Source organism: Cyprinodon variegatus, unplaced genomic scaffold, assembly GCF_000732505.1.
Source record: "Cyprinodon variegatus isolate N-32 unplaced genomic scaffold, C_variegatus-1.0 Scaffold60, whole genome shotgun sequence".
NCBI classification, from domain to species: domain Eukaryota; kingdom Metazoa; phylum Chordata; class Actinopteri; order Cyprinodontiformes; family Cyprinodontidae; genus Cyprinodon; species Cyprinodon variegatus.
Genome location: NW_015150513.1, coordinates 444820 through 466474, shown reverse-complemented (window position 1 = coordinate 466474; position 21655 = coordinate 444820). Strand labels below are relative to the sequence as shown.

The 21655-nt window shown below is 35.5% G+C and overlaps 1 protein-coding gene across 1 annotated transcript in view; it reads right to left on the bottom strand.

Moving 5' to 3' along the window:
- The window catches only part of csmd2 (CUB and Sushi multiple domains 2), a 336283-nt gene that overhangs the window by 229899 nt on the left and 84729 nt on the right, over positions 1-21655 (bottom strand). The window contains exon 4 of the mRNA XM_015371540.1: positions 1032-1226. Coding sequence (XP_015227026.1) covers positions 1032-1226 — 195 coding nt within the window. The remainder of the gene's footprint in view (positions 1-1031; positions 1227-21655) is intronic.

Below are 21655 nucleotides of genomic sequence, written 5' to 3'. Positions count from 1 at the left end.
TATCTATATCTATATATATCCTCAACATGTAAAGAAGACAAATTAAAAAAGATGGATGAATAAATTTTTTTTCTGAAAACATGATAAAAAATAAATGTAAAAAAAAAACAGTTTGAAAAAGCAAACAGTATTCCCACATAGCCACTCCTGAAAGTCATATAAATCACATTCTAGGATCTTCCTGATTGTGTGAAAAATCTTTTACAAACACTCTTTTTTCAAACTAAGTTAAAAGAAAAAACAGTTGCAAGGAAAATTTTACAAAAACACCAACAATAGTTCCTTTTGAATGTATTGTAGAGTCGTGTGCATAGGGCTGCGTGTGATGGCTGGATAGAGACCGTTCTGGCACATGGTGCCCAGCCATGTGTGCTCCTTTGTGGGCTTCCTGACTCCCGGCCTTCCTACAGATGGTATAGTGTCTCAGTGGTCTGCTCAGCAGGCACACCGACACAAACCATTGGCCACATGAAATAAAGGGAACTCACACATGCACGCTTACACACAAGACCTGCATGAACATGCAACCTAACGTGTTCAAAAAATGTGCATCTGTTACAGTACTTTAAATTCATTCCAGTGCAGAGATGAATTATGTAAAATTCTAAGCGTGTTGTTTTATTTACTCTTAAAATGGAATCACGTTGGGTCAGACACCACACACTGGCAGGTGCTGCTGCCGCAGGGTTGCTTGCTAACTCTGAGCGAAGGACAACTGGCACAAACACCTGACTGGGAGCAAACACATGGGGTCCTGCCATCCCAAATAAGATATCAGTATGAACACAGCAAAGAATGTAAATACACATTCATGTGTGTGGGGAAGGGAATTAATTTCCTTAGCTGGAGAATAACAAAAAGAGCTGGACTGAGTTTGTGTTAATTAGACCTAATGTTTATGGCTTGTAGAGTTAAGAGATAAACAGCAAATACGTTAGTTGCAATTACAAAAGTAGGGCTAAGGACTTGTGTATTATCTTTATAGGCATATAGACACATTATGGTTGTAGGTCTATAGGCATGCCACCTACCTCTGCAGTAGGGAAGGGGGAAATCCCAGGCAGCAGTCCCAGTGGAAGTGGCAAGGCAGGAGAGTGTGGTGTGACCCTCCAGTACATAGCCTGGGCTGCAGCTGTAGCGGATTTTATCGCCTATGTTGAAAGTGGACCCCTGTTGGTAGCCATTCAGAAGCTGGCCAGGATTACCACAAGTGTAACTGGGCAGTGCTGTAGAGAAAGAAGAAGGAAACAAAGAAGAATAGATTAGCTTTCCTTATTTGTTTATTTATTTTGTTTTATCTAATGAAATTAAATGTGAATCAACTAAACAATGAATAATGATAACACCATCTAAATGTCAGATTTGGGACCGATACTACAAGCTCCATTAGAGCGAGACGATTTAGATGGATATTCCCTACAAAAAAACAAACAAATTAAAGAATGAACAGGCGGTCTGTCAAATTAAATGTTTTTGTCGGTTTGTTTTGTGGATAAAATCTAGGCTACTGCTCAAAACTCTCATTTACATCAGCAGTTAAGGATGTTTACATTACCAGAACTTTATGAACTGGTAATGTGTCAGCAAAGTTCAAAGAAACTTCTGTCAAGCTTTTGGTTCTTAACGTGTACTACTACTTAACCTGTTAGGCCCAGAGGGAAAAAGGAAATAAATCAAAGGTATCTAAAGACTTTTCAGGTGTTAATGCAAACTTCTGGTATCGGTCTGAAGGTACACTCAGACCGAACGCAATGTCCATGATGATTTCAGTGAGCCCTGTGGGGAGTTCCCTCCTCTGCATTTAGGCTTCAGTGTTTTCACCCCAGAATGCGTCATTAAATAGGAAGACCCCAGCCATATAAAAAAACTCCCAAAATAGACCGAATGGTTACTTCTAACGGATTCAGTGGTACTTCCTTGAAGAGGTCTGAGCTTTAGGTAAGGGAGAATGACGAACAGTCCTTCTAGGACTAAATTAAAATGCCTTTCTTAGGAGCCACCTAAATCCTCTACAGAGCATTCCTTATTTAATGCCTTGTAAATATTATTTCCTCTATATTCCATTCTAACTGAAATTCCCGACTGTACTTCTTTAACTTACATTACAACCATAACCAGTCCTTCATTGGTTGCTGCAACAAAATTTCTTAAAACGTTCAGATTTTTCAACTTCGGCGGTCACTGCTTCCCTCCCCCCATGCAGTGTCGCTTCTATTGAGTAGGAGGAGGTCAGAGTGGAGCAGTGACCCGTCTCAAGGTGTATAATTCACCACAGCCCACTTTACCTCCCTTCCCTGCAGAGTTTGCAAATACGGATTCCCGCTCTCACTTGGGTCTCTGCTTTTGGTCTGAATAAAGGTTAATAAGTAAATAAATCTCAAGTTAAAACAATACTGCAAATGTAATCATAACAAAGAACAAAAATAAAGAAAACCTTACAATGTCTAAGCATGGTCTGGGCCTGCTGGTAGGCCCTCTAGGCTTAAATTAAGCACTACCCGAAGGTGTAAAAATTTATAGTATCTCTGAAGACTGACAAAAACGACACCAGTATCATTTAAAGTAGTGCAATTAAAGAACAAATGCTGGACTGCTGACAGGGTACATTTTTACCCTATCACATGTTTTTTAGCTTTACTTTACAGTGAATTTTAATTGTTATTTGGTTCAACTGTCTGCCTTTACAGGCAGAGCTAAAACTGACTACCAACATATTAAGGGAAAGGATGAAAAACAAGATATTTTATTAATCAGTTTTTGACCACTAATCGAGATAAATAAATATATCACTTTTCTAAATAACTCCATTGAACATCATTAATTTTCTCTTGGCTTTACAACTGGTGTGGGTAAAAACCCATATGTGTTGTTTTTCCCTTTGGCAATGAAAAAAAACAAAAACAAACAACAGCAAAAAAATATTTCTGTTTGGCAGAAAAGACATGCAGCAACATATGAATTAATAGATACAGTAGCTAAAGGTGTCTGTTCCTGTCATTGAATTTAATAAAAGAAAACCATTCTGTATCAATTCATTACGCAGAGCATGATTTATTTCAAGCATTTCTTTTTGTTTGTAATTTATAAATATAAATTTATAAAGAACTTTGAAACAATAGATACGATCAAAGTGCATTACATATTAAAATACAACCAAAACAACAGAGTAAAACACAGTGAAAATCAGCACCTCAAGCGGTCTCAAAGGCCAGAAAACAAATGAAGAAACTTAAGAAGTGATCAAACAACATCGAGAGAGAAGAGACATAATTTATGTTTGGAGATTATTCCACTTCTTAGGAGATATAAACAAAAAGGTATGCTTCCTGCAAGCTTGCAACATCTGTTTGGACCTCTGCTCAGCAGCTGATTAACTGACCTGGATGAAAAGGAGGGCGTATTTGGATAGAGCAGTTCAGAGGTGTTGAATGAGAGCTTTAAGACTATAATATAAAAAGATTTAAATATATCCTAAAATGTACTGGCACCCAGCAGAGGGAAGCTAATTTTGAGGAAATGTGGTCTTTCTCCGGGGAAGGCAAGCTATAAAAGGTCACTGCCAGATAACCAGGTAATTAGCAGAGTTTTTTACTAAATAATGTTAAACAAAAATTAATTGGAGGGGAAAAAAGTATGATAAAAAGTGGTTCTGAGGTCAAATGAAAGGTAAGAGACATCAGATCTGACAATGCATATGAACTCATGACAGCACCCATTTAAAACAACAGGGAATTTTTTAAATCCTCTTTAGTGTTAGCGGTTGATCTTCTCAAAATAAAATTCTACTGATTCTATAATTCATGCTAAAGGTGCTCACTTCAATCATTTAGCCCATATAATGTATAGATTTAGGAAATACAATCTTTAATCATTAGGTTCACAAAAATCCAAACTTAAATTTGCAGCACAGTGACATACCATCAGGCACAAACACTGATAGCAATTTAAAGACACTAATAGAACAGTCATGGTTTTAGACAGTGGGAAGTAGCCAGAGTACCTGCAGAGAAACACTAAACAGATGCACAGGAAGAACATGGTAACTCCATGCAGAAAAACCTCAGAAACAGAGGACAAACAGCCAATAAAAAAAAAGAAGAAAGCAAACTAATTAAAAACACATATGTAAATTTTTTCAATTATATGAAAACTTGTTGAACTGGATAGATCTCATTCATAGAATGGTGTTTCTTAATATTAGCTCCAGGTGTGGTCCTGACTTGAGTTTCACTGAAAGAAATGTATCTGTTGTCTAAACAACCTTAAAGGTATAGGAGAGGATTTTTGCGAATGTTTGAAAACACCCACCCTCTCCACTTAAAAAATGCACATGTACAACCCTTTACCCACTCCTGAGAGGTTACGCTTATTAAACCTGTGCGAGAGCATGCACATGCCCATTTCTCCTCGTGCACGCTCTGTTTAAAAGTTGCTGTTTGCATTGCTCATACAAGCTTACTTTCCAAAAGATGATTTGCAATTTTTTCCACTATGTCAGACTCACCACGGGTATGGGAAAATGGGGACTAGCACGTAGGACGGCTTTATGTAAACATAGCACCAGAATGATTGACAATCAGGAGGATCACTTATTTTGATGATCCACCTGGAAAAAGGACATCCTTCACTATACCTTTAAAAATCTAAAGAGCGTAGCATTGGATTGAACCTTATAGTAAAGTTTTTATTCAGTTTCCATCTATAGTTTTATTGTTTGTATGGAGATGTTAGTTTATCACTGGCTAGGATATATGTAATGACATTTACAATATTATATATTTAAAAAAAGGAGTTGTGAAATATTTGTATGTATACCATCTTTCAGAAGCTTACAGAAAATGTATTTAAAGATGCTTTAGCAATGTATAAGTATTTAAACACATATGCAACCAGGTAAATTCTGCTTTTTTTGTAGTACATGTTTCTTTTTAAGACTTTTGCTTGTTTTATTTGATTGTGCAAGATATGCATCATATTAAAGGAATAAAAAGAAGCATAGCATTGGGTCGATTATTTATTTATTGCACATTGTTAATCCTGCAAGTATTGCTTTAATAACGGTATTTGTAATGTGCTTAGATGTTGGTAAATGTTTTTGCAGTTTTTGCAGTCAAAATAAATCCATATATGCTCATTTTGCTAATATGGTTAATCTATGAGCCACAGCATTCCGGATATTTAGAGGGTGAAAATCACAAAGAAGTCACTAGGGGTGGGAACTCCAGCTGCAAGCTATACCATTAGTGAGTTCATAGCAGGTGTTTTCCATCATCTGTTGAAGTCAGAACACCTGCTCACACACCAAGGATGCCCAAAATTACTCAGCACTGATTTCCCTTTTTAGGGAACCTGGTTAGTACTTGGGTTCTCTCCCTCTAGCCTAATCTGATTTCTCATGATAGAGTAACTTGTCACTTTCAAGCTTCACTGTGCTGTAGCCTTTATTTTGATCTGCCAAGGCTACGTTATTATAGCCTGTATTCCATCACTACCAGATTAGCACATGCACAAGGGTTCTCATTAGCATATTATCTGCTGGGACAAATTCTGGAGTGCTACAACTTGGCTACAGGGATGCCTTCTAGCACATACTGTAGCATGTATCCTTATTTCCCTTGCAATATATATTGTAAAAAGTAAAAAAAATAATGAATAAACATATGAATATAAATTTTTTAAACAAATCTGAAACATTTCGTTCAGGCCCTTAATAGAGAAAACATTTTCCCTTCTATTAAGTGTTATGCATAGACCAACACCTGGGATAAGGATAATAATAGGGCTGCAACTAACAATTATTTTGCAATTTGATTAATCTGTTGATTATTTTTCTGATTAATTCATTAAAAATCAGAGAGTCACAGGTTCCTTAAAGATTTTTTTTTTCTAAATCAAACAAGGTTTCTGGAAAGGGCATTTTGACAGACACAAAAGATTTTTTTTTACTTAATGCAAAATATTTAAATATTTGGTTACAATTATGACATAATTATTGCTCTAAATGGGTTTCTTAGTCAGCTTAATTCATATTTTAGAGTCTCTATACTCCAGTTAACGATTAGTCAATTACTAAATTAATTGACGATTATTTCAGTAATTGATTAATCACGATTAATCTGATTGTTTCAAAGCTAGATAATTAAATTGATTAATCCATAGTTAGAATGCACCATTATAGTTACATAATTTAAACTTTTTTTCTTTTAAATATCCTAAAAATGTAAAATAAACGCCTCTAGATCTAGCTTTCATAATTGAGTAGTCATGCTTTAGTTCACGCTCCAAGACTGTCTGCGTTTTCAACAGGTGGATATATATGCAGTAAATGCCTTTAGATCAGCCCCAAAAATTCATACATTTATGAGTCATCACTTTGTTATTAGTGTGGACACTGATTTTGGTCCAAGGCCCAGTCTTTTCATGCTCCATCATCTCTTTGGTTACCAACTCCTCATTTTTGACCCAAACACAGCAACCTTGGTATGCTCTTTATAGCAGGCTCATATTTCACAGCAATGGGGGACATGGCCTGTCCCTGGGGTCTGAATCCTATAAGCAATGCTACTGCTGAAGTGGCAAACGATGCTCTTATCCATCATTGCAGCTCTCCCTACCACACAAAGGCTAGTGGCAGAGGCCTACAGATGCACATTGGTGCAAGATCTTTCTAAACACACATTGTAAGACACAGGTGCTGTGCTATCTATCATGTCATCAATCAGTTGCCCCATCATATTTTTTTTTTCCCCTTTTCCGTCAACCTTATAGCCTCCCATTTATGGTGCTTAAGACAGAGCAGAGTAGAGAGGGAAAGACTATGAACCTTTTCTCCTGTGGGAGGCTTTTTGACCTCCATATCCTTTTACTGATTTCCCGGGTATTTTTAAGTCTGTGTCAATTTGTCGTTGTCGTGCTCACAGAAAAGGTCAAGGTTACAAACTTTTGTGAAAACCTTTTCATTTTTAAAAATAATTTTTAAAACGCTGATGTTGGAAAATAAAGATAGTAAGCATCCAACCTTTAAGTCGTTTTAACAAAATATACTGAAAATCTCTAAGTTTAATATTTAACATTTAAAAAACAACATTTACTCAGACAAATAAAAGCATAATGAGTTCGACAATGCTGCCTTCAGACTTAAAATGGAGTGAATAGTCTTTCATTGTAATAGGATTTTAACGGGCACATTTAAGGTATATAGAAGTCATAGCAACACTAGAAACAATGGGATATTAGCAGAAAGTGAGCTGTATCCACTTGTAAAGCATAATAACTGATATAAGTAACATGCAATCCAGAAAAAAAAGCTTTTGCTTTACCGCCATAAATCAAATTTCAAATATTCCTATTAAGTTATTCTATGATTTTTAATTTCATGAATAAATACATAGAAATATTGTGTGATTCCATCTCCTTGCTGGCTTTGATTGCTGTGGTAGTCTCACTTTATACCCTAGTGAGTCAAAGCAGAGAAAAATATGTGATATAGGAAAATGACAAGTTTATTATATATATTTCAGTTAATGTGCTCCAAAGTTTACCTCTTTTTACCCTGATACTAGAACTAATTTCCCTTTTGACCCCCAGATTCCACATCCTCGGTCACTGCATCAACCCGCTCACGTATGTCATGAATATATAAGAATTTTTAAGCCTTTCTTATATATATATCCAAAAACTAAGACTGTTTAATTAAATAATTGGATGCAAACTATTGGTACTTCAACATACCAGAAAGCAGATGTCTCATCTCAATCAAAATATTCATTTTACACTGAGAGGCTTAAAAGCTTTAACAAATCTAGCCACAACAACTTCTAAGAGCGCATCTCACAACTTCAGAGGAAACTTCCTATCGCAGTCGGCATGGATGAAGAGATGCTGATGTTGGAAGTAGAGAACAAATCAATTTTGTATGTTCTAACTATCCCTATTACAAAGACCCACAACAAAAAGAAAGTGTTTGGGCAGAAACGTGTGTGACTGATGCTGATTTTTATGCCATATTAAAATAAGCGTTAATTTCCAGAAGTTCTCCTGTGAATTTAATAATGATATCACACATGCTCTCCATAAGCTTCAAGGAAGTCGGAGCGGAGCCAGGGGAACTGCAGAGGCTGTATGCTTTGCTTTATGCAGGCAGTCATGAATGGAGCGGGGCGGAGCGGTTATGGAGGATGTGGGATTTCAGGGTCACACTCCTTGATCCTCCTCCCAGTGCCGTGCCAACAACAGGCACTGCTCCTCTGCCCAGTACTGTTTTTCTTTCCATTTAATGGTTGTTTTGCCAAATACAATCACTTTATACAAGTAAGTAATCACACAAAAATATCGACAGGCAAGTCCATTAATATCAACCCAAAAAAAGTATGAAAATGACCAGGGTCAGGGACATGGATAAAACATAACAAATGAAAATAATAAAGATAAGATATGCTCAAACATTATTTTTATGATGTGTGATAAGCAGTTTCATTTGAATTATCATAACACACTTTCCTAAAACCAGTCTCAATTCTATGATGAGTTAATTTCTATCCATTGATTACTAGGGGCTTATTTATGTTTTTAATGTTTGTTTGTTTTATAAACAAATCAGCTTGTGGAAGACAATGTCCCACGCAGCAAAGAGGTCAACCCCACTTCAACACTAAAATGTATTAAATCAATCTTCAACTTTTTAGGCAGTTAGGGACTCCTTGAGATGATTTCTCTGATTAGCTTTTTAAATAAAGGCCCAGATCTCATAAAAGAGGAAAAGGTAACAAAAAAAAATGCCTCACAATAAAAGATGGCGTCATTTTATTTTATGTTGTCTTTGAAAACTGCTTTTTTTAAACTATTTTTTATTTCCTATAATCTAAAAAATAACTATTTAAAAAAATCTATACCAGGAGAAAGTCTGAAAATTTCCTTTTTGTTCCTAATTAATTTACAGAATTCATTGACTTTTTTTTGTATGTATTTTCCTTTAGTACATCAGTTTTATGAAACAAACAAACAAAAACAAAAACATTTAAATCAAACACTTTGATTAGATTTCACATCTCATTAATGAGCTACGGAAGATTTGAACTTGACAAATATGGTTGATTGGTATGTTGGTTCACTATTCATGGGCAAAGTACCTCAAATTGTTGGGGAAAGTTTGTTTTTTAAACAACTTTCAAAAATAATATTTTATTTTACAAAATTATCATTTAGTATATTTGTATTTATTATTACCTTTTTCAGTTTAGCGCTAATTGAATTACTAGTGTGAATTTATTTTCTTTAATGGGAGGGTATGTAAACTTTCAAACACAACTGTATTGTCTATTTAGATTATTTATTTATTATTTATTTACTATTTATTATTCTACAACAGTTACACAACAATATTCCAACTTTTCAAGCTAAAAAACAAAAAAAACAACAGGGTTGATTTAAGTATTTATTAAAAGCTCTGGGTTTTATTTAAGTTTAATTATGAACTATGTATGATCGTCATATAGATTCAATACATGATACGTTAAGACAGTTTAAGATTCTTTTCATGGCAAAAAATAAAGCAGAACCTAAAAAAGGAGATGACCATATTCCCTCAATCTATTATAATCTCTTTTATTCTGCTCTGCTTCGGTGTCTTTGGAAGTGACATTGCGAGATTGATCCAAAAACACAGGTGCATTAGCTCAGAAAGCGGTTTCTGCTTTGTCAAGCAGCAGTTCAATCAATGCCCTCTGTTCAACACATGGCCTTAACAAAGCTAGCAACTCTGATCGCTTCTGATTAGTGAGATCCAGGAATGCCAAAAAGTCACTTATTCAAACCAGAACTATGCTTTTCATCATTGATTAAAAAATAGAGGCATGCCTTTTGCAGACATGCAACCTTGAGTTCCTTATGCTAAGAACTTTTTTAAGTGACAATATGCTCAAAACACATATTGTTAAAAATAGTGAGCTGCACCAGCATTTAAAAATCAACTCTGATCCATCAAGACATCAACTCCCTTAAAGGTGTGCTGTTCAATCTGGCTCATACTGTAGAAGTTACCTCTGTGCTGCTTATCCCCTGCTTACAAATTGTGTTTGGTGTCCCCCACATAGCCAAAGATACGGTGCCCCGTTTTTCCTTATTAATTGAAATTCCAATTAAGAATAAAAAAAATCTGAGATGTAATTTTTATGCCATCAATGTGACCTAAATAGCAAGGACCCTGATGTTACCCTAACTCTGCTTATTTTAGCTATTTCTTTCTGATGCTCTGTAACATTACGAAGACCTATTGTAATTGATTTCCTAACCTCTGAGTAGCCATATAGTCATTGGTGTGTATTTTGTCAAACCGTAGATCATTTCAGTTCATGCTTTTATTCTGTGATCTGCACAAGTTCTTGCCCCATTTAATAAACTGAAAGTTCCCAAAACAAAATGTAGGTTTGAAGCCATCCCATCAATATTAGATGCATGATCAAACTTGGAAAGTGGCAAACACCCATGTAAAAATAATTGGTAATATGGGGTTGCAGAATGAGAAAGTGTAAGCTTTATATAACAAAGTGAAGATGTCTAAAGAAGCAGTGGGAGTCCATCAGGCACAGTGAAAGCAGACGCACCACTTCGTCTTACAGATTCAGTTTGATGTGAATTTATATTACTCAGCGGAATCTGATACAGACAACATGTTGAGGTGGTGACAACAACTTTGTATTTAAAGCACAAATGAATTTGACAAGCCTGCATTAGGATTGCTAACTTACTAAGCGATTTATTCAGAATTCCCAAAGGAAATCCACCACATGTTCTCACATAGCTCTGGTAATTATTGAATGTTGTAAACCATGATCCTTTGGTTCCGCATCCTCACATCCATCTTTGTAAGAACTGCTTGATAGATTTACTTGTGAAGTATGATCTGAGAGAACAAAATTAGTTTCTGATTACTTCTTCATTGTAGATCTATGATCTATAAGAAGCTTGTGGGACTTTACATGCATAAATTATCAATTAATTAAAGTAGAACATTTGGTTTTTTTTTTGGTTTTTTTTGGAAAAAATATATTTATGGGGGGATTTTGAAAAAAAAATTATTGTAGAGGAATGGAAATACAGCATTATAATTTACTTTAATACAGATAATAGTGCTGTGAAGATTTTCCTAATCCATATTCTAACTTTATTCTTCCTCTTACATGACAGTATTAGGTGATGTGCAGGGCCAATTGCTGTGTGGAAGCTCTTGAAGTATGAAAAGAAACTTGTATAAATTGATGGCACCCTACATATTCTGTAAAATGGAATAATGATGGAATATGAGACAAAAATGAGAGGGATCAGGGAGTATCAGAGACTTCAAGGCAAGCTTGGAGACAGATGAACGACAGCGTTTGGGGGGAGAGGCTTGGCAGAGAGATCAGTACATCTGTGCTCAGCCTAGTCCTTGTATTTTCCCATCTAAAGCATATGGGTTAGGCTAATCCCTCCACTGGCAGAGAAAACATACAACCCCAGAAATCCCATAGTACCATTGTTCAAAGTCAGGTACTGTATAAAAGATATTACTATAATTCCAAATATAAACTTCAGCAGCAGATATAAATATTAGGCCTCAAAACAAAACAGGATTGGCACAGTGCCATACATGTGTTCAGATTATTATTCCTCTCCTTTTTAAATTAGAAGTATGTTTGTGTTAATGAGAAGAGTATAATCATATATGCAATATATGCAAAGATAAAAGGCCACATGGAGATACATTTGAATGCTGTAATAACATATTAGGGTAAAACGTAAAAAATAAATAAAATGAATAAAAACTCCACCATTATACACATCTTCTACATGAGAGCTCATTACTACATGAGACTTTATGTGAAACTACTGGGGGCAGTTTCACATAAAGTCAGAGTAATTAGCGTGCTTTCATAAAAGGAACATGCTACAGCTAAAGATCAAGACACCTTTGGTGCAGGATTTTGCTCTTGTTAGTTTATAACCGAGTTCTGCAACACATAAAAAAAGGCAAAGCAATAGTAAAAAATTATATCTGGTGAGGTATTCCTTTCTCAAGTGCCATACATTTTGCAATGCATGCCAAGAATTAATAATATTTGTGCAAAACAAACCCTTATTCTGCCATTATTGTGTCAGGTCCATATATACTGAGACATGGACTCACTTCGGATCTTCTTTTTGCTTCTTAAAACCAACACAACAGACTTGAAATGAAACGATCAAAATTTGCTTTTACAGAAGACTTTCAATTTTAGGGTATTTAATTCTCTATAGTGCAGATTTTCATCTCAAGGCACTTTACAGAGAAAATGAAATTAAATAATGCAGACAAATTGGTATATATATATATATATATATATATATATATATATATATATATATATATATATATATATATATATATATATACATACTGTATGTATCTAGGGAAACCTGGCCGATTGCATTGAGTAATGGACTTTGGAGAATTCAATCCTTTTGGATGAGTATGTGGCGACACACAAATATTCACTCTGATTGCGTTCTTGACTTCTTAGGCAATCCCTCACACTGAGCATGGATGCAGTGAGAGTGGAGAGGAAAAACAAACTTCTAACAGGAAGAAACAGCCACCAGAGCCAGGCTCAGGGTGTGAACAGCCTTCTACCAAGGGACTTGGAGAAAGCAACAATTATAAATCAAAATCATTTATTATCAATGCTTGGTTGCAAATCCATTTCAAGTTACACAGCCTGAAGTATAGAATTCATAGACATTAGCAGACGTTGGGTTTTACACTACCAAGCCTTTATTGAAAATGTTTTCAGTTCAAGCCAGCTTCTTCAGCCAAGGATCAGGACGCCAAGGTCCCCACCCTCGACTGCCATCAATCACACAGTGCAGCAGACCCTTTGGCCCCTCCTACAGGTGGCGGGCCTATTAGAAAGGGGGACCCATGTTTCCTCTTCGGGCAGTGCCCGGCTGGGCTCCATGGGTAAAATACCGGCCACCAAGCACTCGCCAGCGTGCCCCACCTCTAGACCTTGCTCCAGAGTGGGGCCCTGGTGATCCATGTCCAGGGAAGGAAACACTACATCCGTTTGAGTTGCTCATCATAAGGGGTGTTTGGGCAGCTCTTTGTCTGGTTTCCCTCAGCTGACCCAAATTGCTGTGGAGTTAGATGCCTGGGCATCCCTATTGAAACCGCTACCCCTGTGACCTGACACCGGATAAGCGGAACAGGAATAAATGATGGATGGTTAGTTTTCAGTTCAATATTGTCTTCAGTGGAGAAATGACTCTGACCCTGGAAGTTCACCCCTCTTGAAGACTTTTAGAGAAATGTGAATCAATAACTTAATAAAGGCAATCAAACAAGAATCAGTCATATATCTTCAAAAAACCCATCAATTGGTATTCTAACTTTCTTAGCACTTGTAGCCTGGTGTTAATAGAAGAGAAAATAGAAGATTTCGATAGAAGATTTTGATGCTATGGTAGCATCAAAATAAAAATAATTATATCTATATCTCTAAATTTATTTATTGTTGATCAAATTTAGGTTAAGGGAATGGAGATACATGTATGTTTTGGGTATCTAGTTAACACCACTGAATCATTGTAATGATATGTTACAAACTGATAAAAAATATTTTTGTGTTTTATGTTATGTTATGTTTTATATTATGTACATATTAATATATGTTATAAAAACATGTACTTCATTTGAGATCAAATAAATTATTTTTCAGGTGAATATATAGCCCTTGGCATGTATCGATGCTTCGGGCTGGCTATCCTTCTCATGCTCATGTAACTTATGAGAGGGTTGGTGAATTGGTCATGCACTACTACAAGAAAAAGCTACTTCAACTTAGCTGGTTTAATTCAGTAGTAACAAGGAATTGAATGAAGTTGATCCAACTTTCTAAGTTTATAAATTGAAAATTGTATTAAGTGCGTTGTTACCATTTCAATAACTTCATTTAAGTTGGAGCATCATTTCCTGTATGACCAAGAGTTCTGCTTTAGCGAAGCCCAGGCTCACCTTAATCATGAGTTAACCCTAAAAAGTTGCTGTTAAGCAAAAAAAAAGAACAGCAGATTTTTGACACTTGCCTGATCAAACATATTTTGGGTTCTCTGATGTAGGATTTTGATCAAAAGGAGTGAATATGGCCTTGTCTTCACTAGTTATGCAATTAATTCCCAGTCTGCTGGGTTAAAGTGGTCTGCTATCAAGTTCCAAAACAATAAGGGAAAGTATTTAATTTTGCAACAGTGCAGTGTTGCCAGTGATCTTCACCGGAGCTGAATCTTAAGTTAAAATCTAGCAGATCTGGTGGCTAAAAATTAAAAAGTGTTGCTTTAAGGAAATATTTATTATTCATTTGTGAATTTAGTTGTTTCATAAGAAAAAAAAACATTGAAATTATTTCTCCTTCTTTTAATCATATGCTTGCATTGATTGCAACTATCCTAGAATCATAGTTTGTCTTTGCAATCCAGATAGTATAGGTAAATACATAAAACTTTTATGTACACTAAACAGAATGAGACAGATATTGCATAAAAGTGAAGGAATATGTAGAAGGTCTTCCCGCCTCCCCTCAACATTTTCTTTTGCTTTGTCCTAAGCCAGTCCTCTTTCCTGCATTTTGCAGGTTGCCTTGGAAACTGCAAAGGCCCACAAGAGAGGACTTTATAATAGATAAAGTGTTGATGTATTAAAGTGCGGTTAGGAAGATTTGTGCATATATTTTCTTAGAACATTTTGCTTTGTAAGAAGAATGAAAATTTGATTTGTTTTGATCTCCACATGATCATTTGTGTCATGATTTTAGTAAAACATCTGAACCGGTTAAAAGGGGAATGAAACGGTAAAATGTTTTCCGTTCTGGCAGTATTGGCTTTGACAGCTGGAGGTTTCAGCTCTGCATCACTCTGTTATTAGGAAATTGTGATAAAGTATCCTATTTAAAGCTAATACTTATACATATGACAGAAAATACAATGCCGTGCCATGGTGCTGAATAATATACAGATTTTCTTTCCTATTTGCTAGTTTTAAAAAGATAGAGAAGAAGAAATTATTTAGGCTGCTCTGGTTCCGAATTACCCCGGAATGGCTCGTAGTCTGCAAACTAAGATTCGCATGTTAGTATTTATTTTATATTTCATTAATAAATATACCCCTTATAAATTGTCATGTTGTTGGTAAACGGGTGAGCCCTAGTCATTGGCAAAGCAAATGTTGGCCAATTAGCTCCACAAGCCTTAAAGCAAGCACATGTCTACTTACATATACTGTATGCAGACAGAATTGAAGGAGATTTGCACGTATGTGCTGCACTGTGGTGAAAAAAGAGCATAATACTAAACAAATCTAAACAAGTTAGCATATGCAATTTTTCTCATTTCTTTTTGTTGTGGTGATGTTATACTTTGCTTTATCACAAAAGCACAGTCCTTGAAATGAAATACACAGCAAATCATTATTACAACGATTTGAGGGAACCAGAACCCAAGCAGCGTGAGCCTACTGGGAGAGAGGTTGCATGTAGAAGTCTTATTTTACAGTGTTTTATAGAAGGTGGACCAGTAAACAATAACAACTGCTGCTAAATTCTACTTCTGATGATAACAGCAGAGCCCTGAACAGTCCCCCACTATGCATGGAAACCAAGGTCTGACTTTGCAAGTTAGCATTAGTACATCAAAAGCAAATGCTGCAAAAGCACCTGTGACATATTTTCACATAAAAGTTAAGATCAGTGGGATGCAAGCCTTCTGAGGGCCCTAAGCACAAACCAGAAAATGAATAAGAAAGTTTAGTCCGATCATTTCTTTTGATTTTTAAAATTAACTTCTCAATATTATTATGTTTTAAAACAGCTGCAGTTAATAAGAGAAATAAAAAAAATATATACAACAACAATGGTGTATATACTGTACTTCAAGTACAGTTCAAGTGCCAACTTGTGAGCCAATACATGTGTTGTATTGCCACCTTGAGAGTCAAAGTGCCTGTTAAATTGCCCCCTTGGGAGCCAAAAAGTGCCCTCTATAGTCGTGAGGACTTGATATGGGTTCCTCTTTTTTTTTCCTTTCTGCCCCTGCCCTTCAAAAACTCTGTTTACGCCCGTGTATCTGTGCATTACTGTATAAGTTGGTGTTGCGCTTATTCAAGAGATCTGATATATGTTAACCCGTGCAATGCATTGATGTAATGTAAGTATTGTGATCAGTTCTATGAATTCCTTTTCGATAAATAATAAATAATAGAGTTAGTTCAAATGAAGCCTTAGTTAAACAGGCTTTGGAGCAAGATATCCAAAAGTATCTAAAAAAAATCCAAATTTCTACTGTCCAGTTGGTTTACAGCATAATTCTAAAGAATAGTTAAGCCAATTTTCTCCTTAATGTTCTTTGCAGAGTCATATATCTTTAATTCTTTTTTTTTTCTTCGGTAAGTTTATCAATTAAACCTGTGTTTGAGGATCTGTAAATAACCAAAAACAGCTCTAAGTAGACATGTTAATGCATTTGCCATAGACTGTCATAAGTATGTGCTGAATACATAAACCTGAAACCTTGAAGTGGACGTACTTTTTTGTTTTTTTGTGTTAGCCATAACTGCACACTACATCTATCCCAATTATGAACCAGTGCAAGAAGAAAAACAGTTGTTTGAAAAAAAAAAAATGAAGTGTGCAGAAGAATAAAAAAACATGTGCAAAACAATTAACCTTAGGAGGGCAAAATAATAATGGTGCAAAAAAAAAAAAAACCTCCATAGTAACAAAGTGAAGGAGCAAATGTAATCTAAGTAAGAGTTTCAAGCAGCGACACATTGCCAAACTTAATTCTGAACTTTGATCAACTAACTCACATGTTAGTTGATCACTTCTTTCTCCAAACTAGAGAGCAACTTGAACCTTCAAAAAATATGGCAATATTTAACAAATTTATTGAGGTTAGATACTTATCTTAATATTCAGTTTGAAATTTAATTATAATAACAAAAAGGTATTTCTATGCTTTTTGTTTAAGGAGGAAGGACGAATATATGGATTTTATATTTTCCAAGTAAAATAAACTCTCTTAATTTAAGAGGTAAGAGTTGAATCAAGCTCATGTGAAGCCCATATTTTCCTTAAAACTACATAAAATAGATTTTAATGCAGCTAAGTTTTGACAAAAAATAAAATATAACCTGTCTGTGCAGAAGACCCCTATTATGACCAAAGCATTTAGATTTTTAGCCATTGAATAATGAACTGGCAATAAAATATGAAAGGCCCTCTAGGGAAAACTAGCCATGGCTGATCAATGAATTGGTCTGATGAATGGTTGCGAAGCAAACGGGCCTTGTGAGCGCCGGAATGATTGAACACAGCAACAAAGAATGAGCCTCTTGGTTTATATCAATTAAAGAGTCAATACACCAGTTAGCCATCATTGAGTGTTTCATCATGGATGTTAAAATTATTCTAAGAAAATCTTAATGGTGTTGTAGATTCCACAATAAGTCCATTTAATAAGTAGTGCTTTCAATTTTCTCTGCACTTGAGTCTCCTTTAAATTAGATTAACGCACAGTCTACTGTGTGTATAGTATATGGCCATGTACTATATGTATCTAAACCAGGGGTCTCAAACCGGTTCCAGAAAGGGCCGTGTGGGTGCAGGTTTTCTTTCCAACCAAGCAATAGCACACCAGACTCCATTCATCTCATCAAGTCATCATATTCAGATTGCACTCAGTTGATGAGATGACTGAAGCCGCACGGCCCTATCTTGAACCAGTTTGAGACCCCTGTAAACAGTATATTGTATATTTTTTATTGTATATAGCTATAGATTCTGTAAACTGTTTTATCTGCACCATCAACACCAAGTCAAATTCCTTGTAAATGCAAACCTACTTGGCAATAAACTTGATTCTGATTCTATGATGACAGGGCTGCTGGATATCACAAGTTGGATGCTGTCTATTGGCTTGTGGGGATCCTTCCATCACAGAATTCACTGTCTAGAGCTTCTACTTCAAATAAATGCTTGTGTGAGCCTGAACTTTAATAAAAATGTTGGTAAAAAAAATATTGTCAAATAAACTATTTGGTGTTTACCTATAGCTGGTCAGCACTGGTGGTAAGAGAACCTTGTATGCTCTTATTACCACCACCCAGTGGACTAAAGGTCTACTGCAGTTTTCTCAGGCTGATTGGTGCAGGGCTTGTCAATCATTCAGATAATAATCATTCCCAAAAAAAAAAAAATCATTCCACTGGACTTAGTTTCTAAGTTTGAAGACATTTTGCTTCCCATGCAGGAAGCTTTTTTCCGTTCAAAATGTCAGAATTAGCATTGAGTTCCAAGCTTTATAGAGTAGCCCAACAAAGCCTTGTTTTGGCTTAGAAAATGTACAAATTGAAACAGAAGAACGGGTCCACCCCTTAGGAATGGGTAGTCGCTTGCTAACAAAGAACCCAAATGACTACCCATTCCTAAGGGGTGGACCCGTTCTGCCATCAACTCTATAAAGCCTTGAACTCAACGCTAATTCTGACATTTTGAATTGAAAAAGCTTCCTGGATGGAAAGCAAAATGTTTTCAGACTTGGAAACAAAGTGCAGTGGATTGTTTTTAATTTTTTTTTCTTACCATAGAAAAGGTGCTAATATTGATTCTGCAATTAACATTTGAGTGCTGCTGTATGCATCACAAGACAATTACACTCATTATTTTTGTCAATACTTTAGTTGGTGGCAGGAATATCTTATTGTATTCTTGATGTTGTCAGCCGACCTTAAAATTTAAGGGAAAAAATAAAAAAACAGTAAAGCTGAAATATTTAATTTGAGTTATACGCCGATATGGAAAGCAGATTTTGGGTATCATTTTAAGTGGTTTGTCAGTTAGCAAACACCCTGATCTCCATGCTCAACTCCTGCATCGTCTCCAGATCTGGGTCAGCTTACACAGTGGTGTAGGGTGGAGTTGTAAGCCTGAGAGAGCGTCCGTTACTAACATGCAAGTCATTTTTAAACAGGGCAGACTGCCTACAAAGCACACCATCCTGTATTTTTTTGGGGGAAAAAAACATCTGCAGCTGAGAGACAACTTCTTTAAGAGTTTGAAGGAAGACATGACACATGAGGCAATGGCAGCACAGTAGGAGTTCCTGATGTAATGATGCCAATTTAAAAGATATGCTTAAAGCAAAGGTTTATGCAAAACTAAACCTAGAGACTTCCAGAATATGTAAAAACAACAATTCAGGTCTGTTTTTTTTCTATTCACGTAGACTGTATAACTCTATAAAGAGGAATAACCCACTTACTATAAATATATAAACTTTAAAATAATCCCTTACATATTAAAATAATGCTTCTAGTTACACCACCACCATTTATTTACTGCGTTTTTCTTCTCTGGTTTTATTTAAAAATCTATGTTTTTAATTTTTGCTAGATCCTCAGATGGTAAAAATATCTCTACAGAAAATTTTATTTAAACATTGTTATAAAATTCCATTGAGATATCATGCACTACTAATTCACATAATTATTATATTGATTGGTTATTTATGGCGATTTGTACTGCCTGGCATCCAGTTATTGTTTTTTATGTTTTGTTTTGAATACACACTCACCTTTTTACTTTATAAATCACTGGAATATAAAACTGTCAAACTAATTTATCACTCTAGTTAAAACAAAACACAATGTATTCATTAATAATTGCATTACCTATCCATGAAAAATGATGAATGACTTCTCTCATATTACAACAAATGGCTCCAACAATCCAGAAGAACAAGGTGTGGCAATTTGATTTGCATCTGACTTGGAACGTGTGTAGTACAATGGATCTCCGTGCTCCTTAAATACATCAGCGCTCCAACTAGAGATTGCTCTGGTGCAAGGCAACAGTATTGACCAAGACTCTTGGATAGGAGTGGAAACGTTTTTGAAAAAAGTGAGCGGTGGCCTCCTATTTAAAGCAGTTTGTGATTGCCATGACTAGGATGATGAAAATTTATATAGGCCTGTTCTCTGTTCTAAAGCCATGCCGCCATATTGTGGCTAGCATAGCACAGCAGTTTAATGACACGTATTCAATAGATTGGAATATATTTTAAAAGGTTTACCATTTCATTAAATTCATGATGATTGCATCAATTATTTGTAGGAGAAAATAATTGTTGCTTCATGACCTGAATTTGCTGTTCAAATTGTCATCACATTGAAACACATCCTCCGCATAATTGCAAAGCTTTTAACCCCCGGAAGCTTAGGCCATGAAGTTATCTCAACAAAAAAAGTGTATAAATTACATAGCTTACAATTTGACACAACACACTTTGATTTCACCAATTTCATGCCAAATACATAAACATATTAACGTAAGCAGCGCTAGATATACAGACAGTACATTCTTGAATACACACATACTTAATAAAATATTTCATATTACAAATAAAAAAAAGGACACATTTTTCTTAGAAAAATAAATAGATACACTGTAAACCAGAAGTGGTATTATTTTAATCAGATAAAGGTGGGAGCTAGAGTAAGAGAAACAAAGCCTTTAGGCTATGTGTAATAATTAAGGCAATTCTGATTATGATGGGATCAGAAATAGCAAGAATTTACTTATTCACCTGGAAAATTAAAAAGTGAATCAATGGGGATATTTCCAAAGTGTGGGTCACAGACTTCAAAAGACAACTAACTTTTCAAATATAGGTCAACAACAGTAAATCATCTACAGATTGCAAACAATTATCACACCTACACTGCTTGCTTAATCTGCTCAAGGTTCAACGATTGCTTTTAATTAACGTGATTATATAAACACACATACAGCATGTGTTATTATGCTGTTGTATTTAGTATACACTCCATGTGCGCACACCCGCACACAAGCAGATGAACACATTTACAGCTAGTGGGTTAACTAAAAGTAGAATGAAGAACAAATCAACATTCTTTAAATATTCTATGCACTGAAACAACAGATCATCTAAAGTTTGCTGCTTTAACCAATTTTAAAACATCTGTAAAAAATTATGAACACATAGGAAAATTTGATTTACGCCCTTGTTTAGAAAAAAGAAAAATAGTCGAGCTAACTGGCCAAACATATAAACCACTTAAACCACATGGATAGCTTGTTGTGCCAGGGTGCACCGCAGTAACACCAATAACGTAGAAACAAAGCAGGTAAAACCAATAAAGTAGTTTTGAGGTTACATTTTATCCCTTCATCCCAACAGGAGACAAGAGAGTAGTTTGGCTTTGTGGAGCTTTCTGGGGAGATGAGCTCACCCTCTTAAAAAATGCATGGCACTGGAAGAGACAGAGCTGTGCACGAGTACCAGCACACCAATTGTGTCATATGGCGCCACTCTGACATGGTTGTTGAAATGACCTCGATCATGGTGCTGCAAAAAGATTCCTTTCATCTCCATTTACTAACAAAGCCTTTAAATAATTATTGGGGTGGGTGATGTGTCAACGGTTTTATGTATTGCTTATTTCTCAATAACAAACACAGTTTTAAAATACTGGCTTTTAAAACAGCATTTCAGTTAGTTTGCACAAATTATTTTACGCCCAATTAACATTCAGCAAATATATTGTTACAGGTATTTATAAGACATGCTGTAC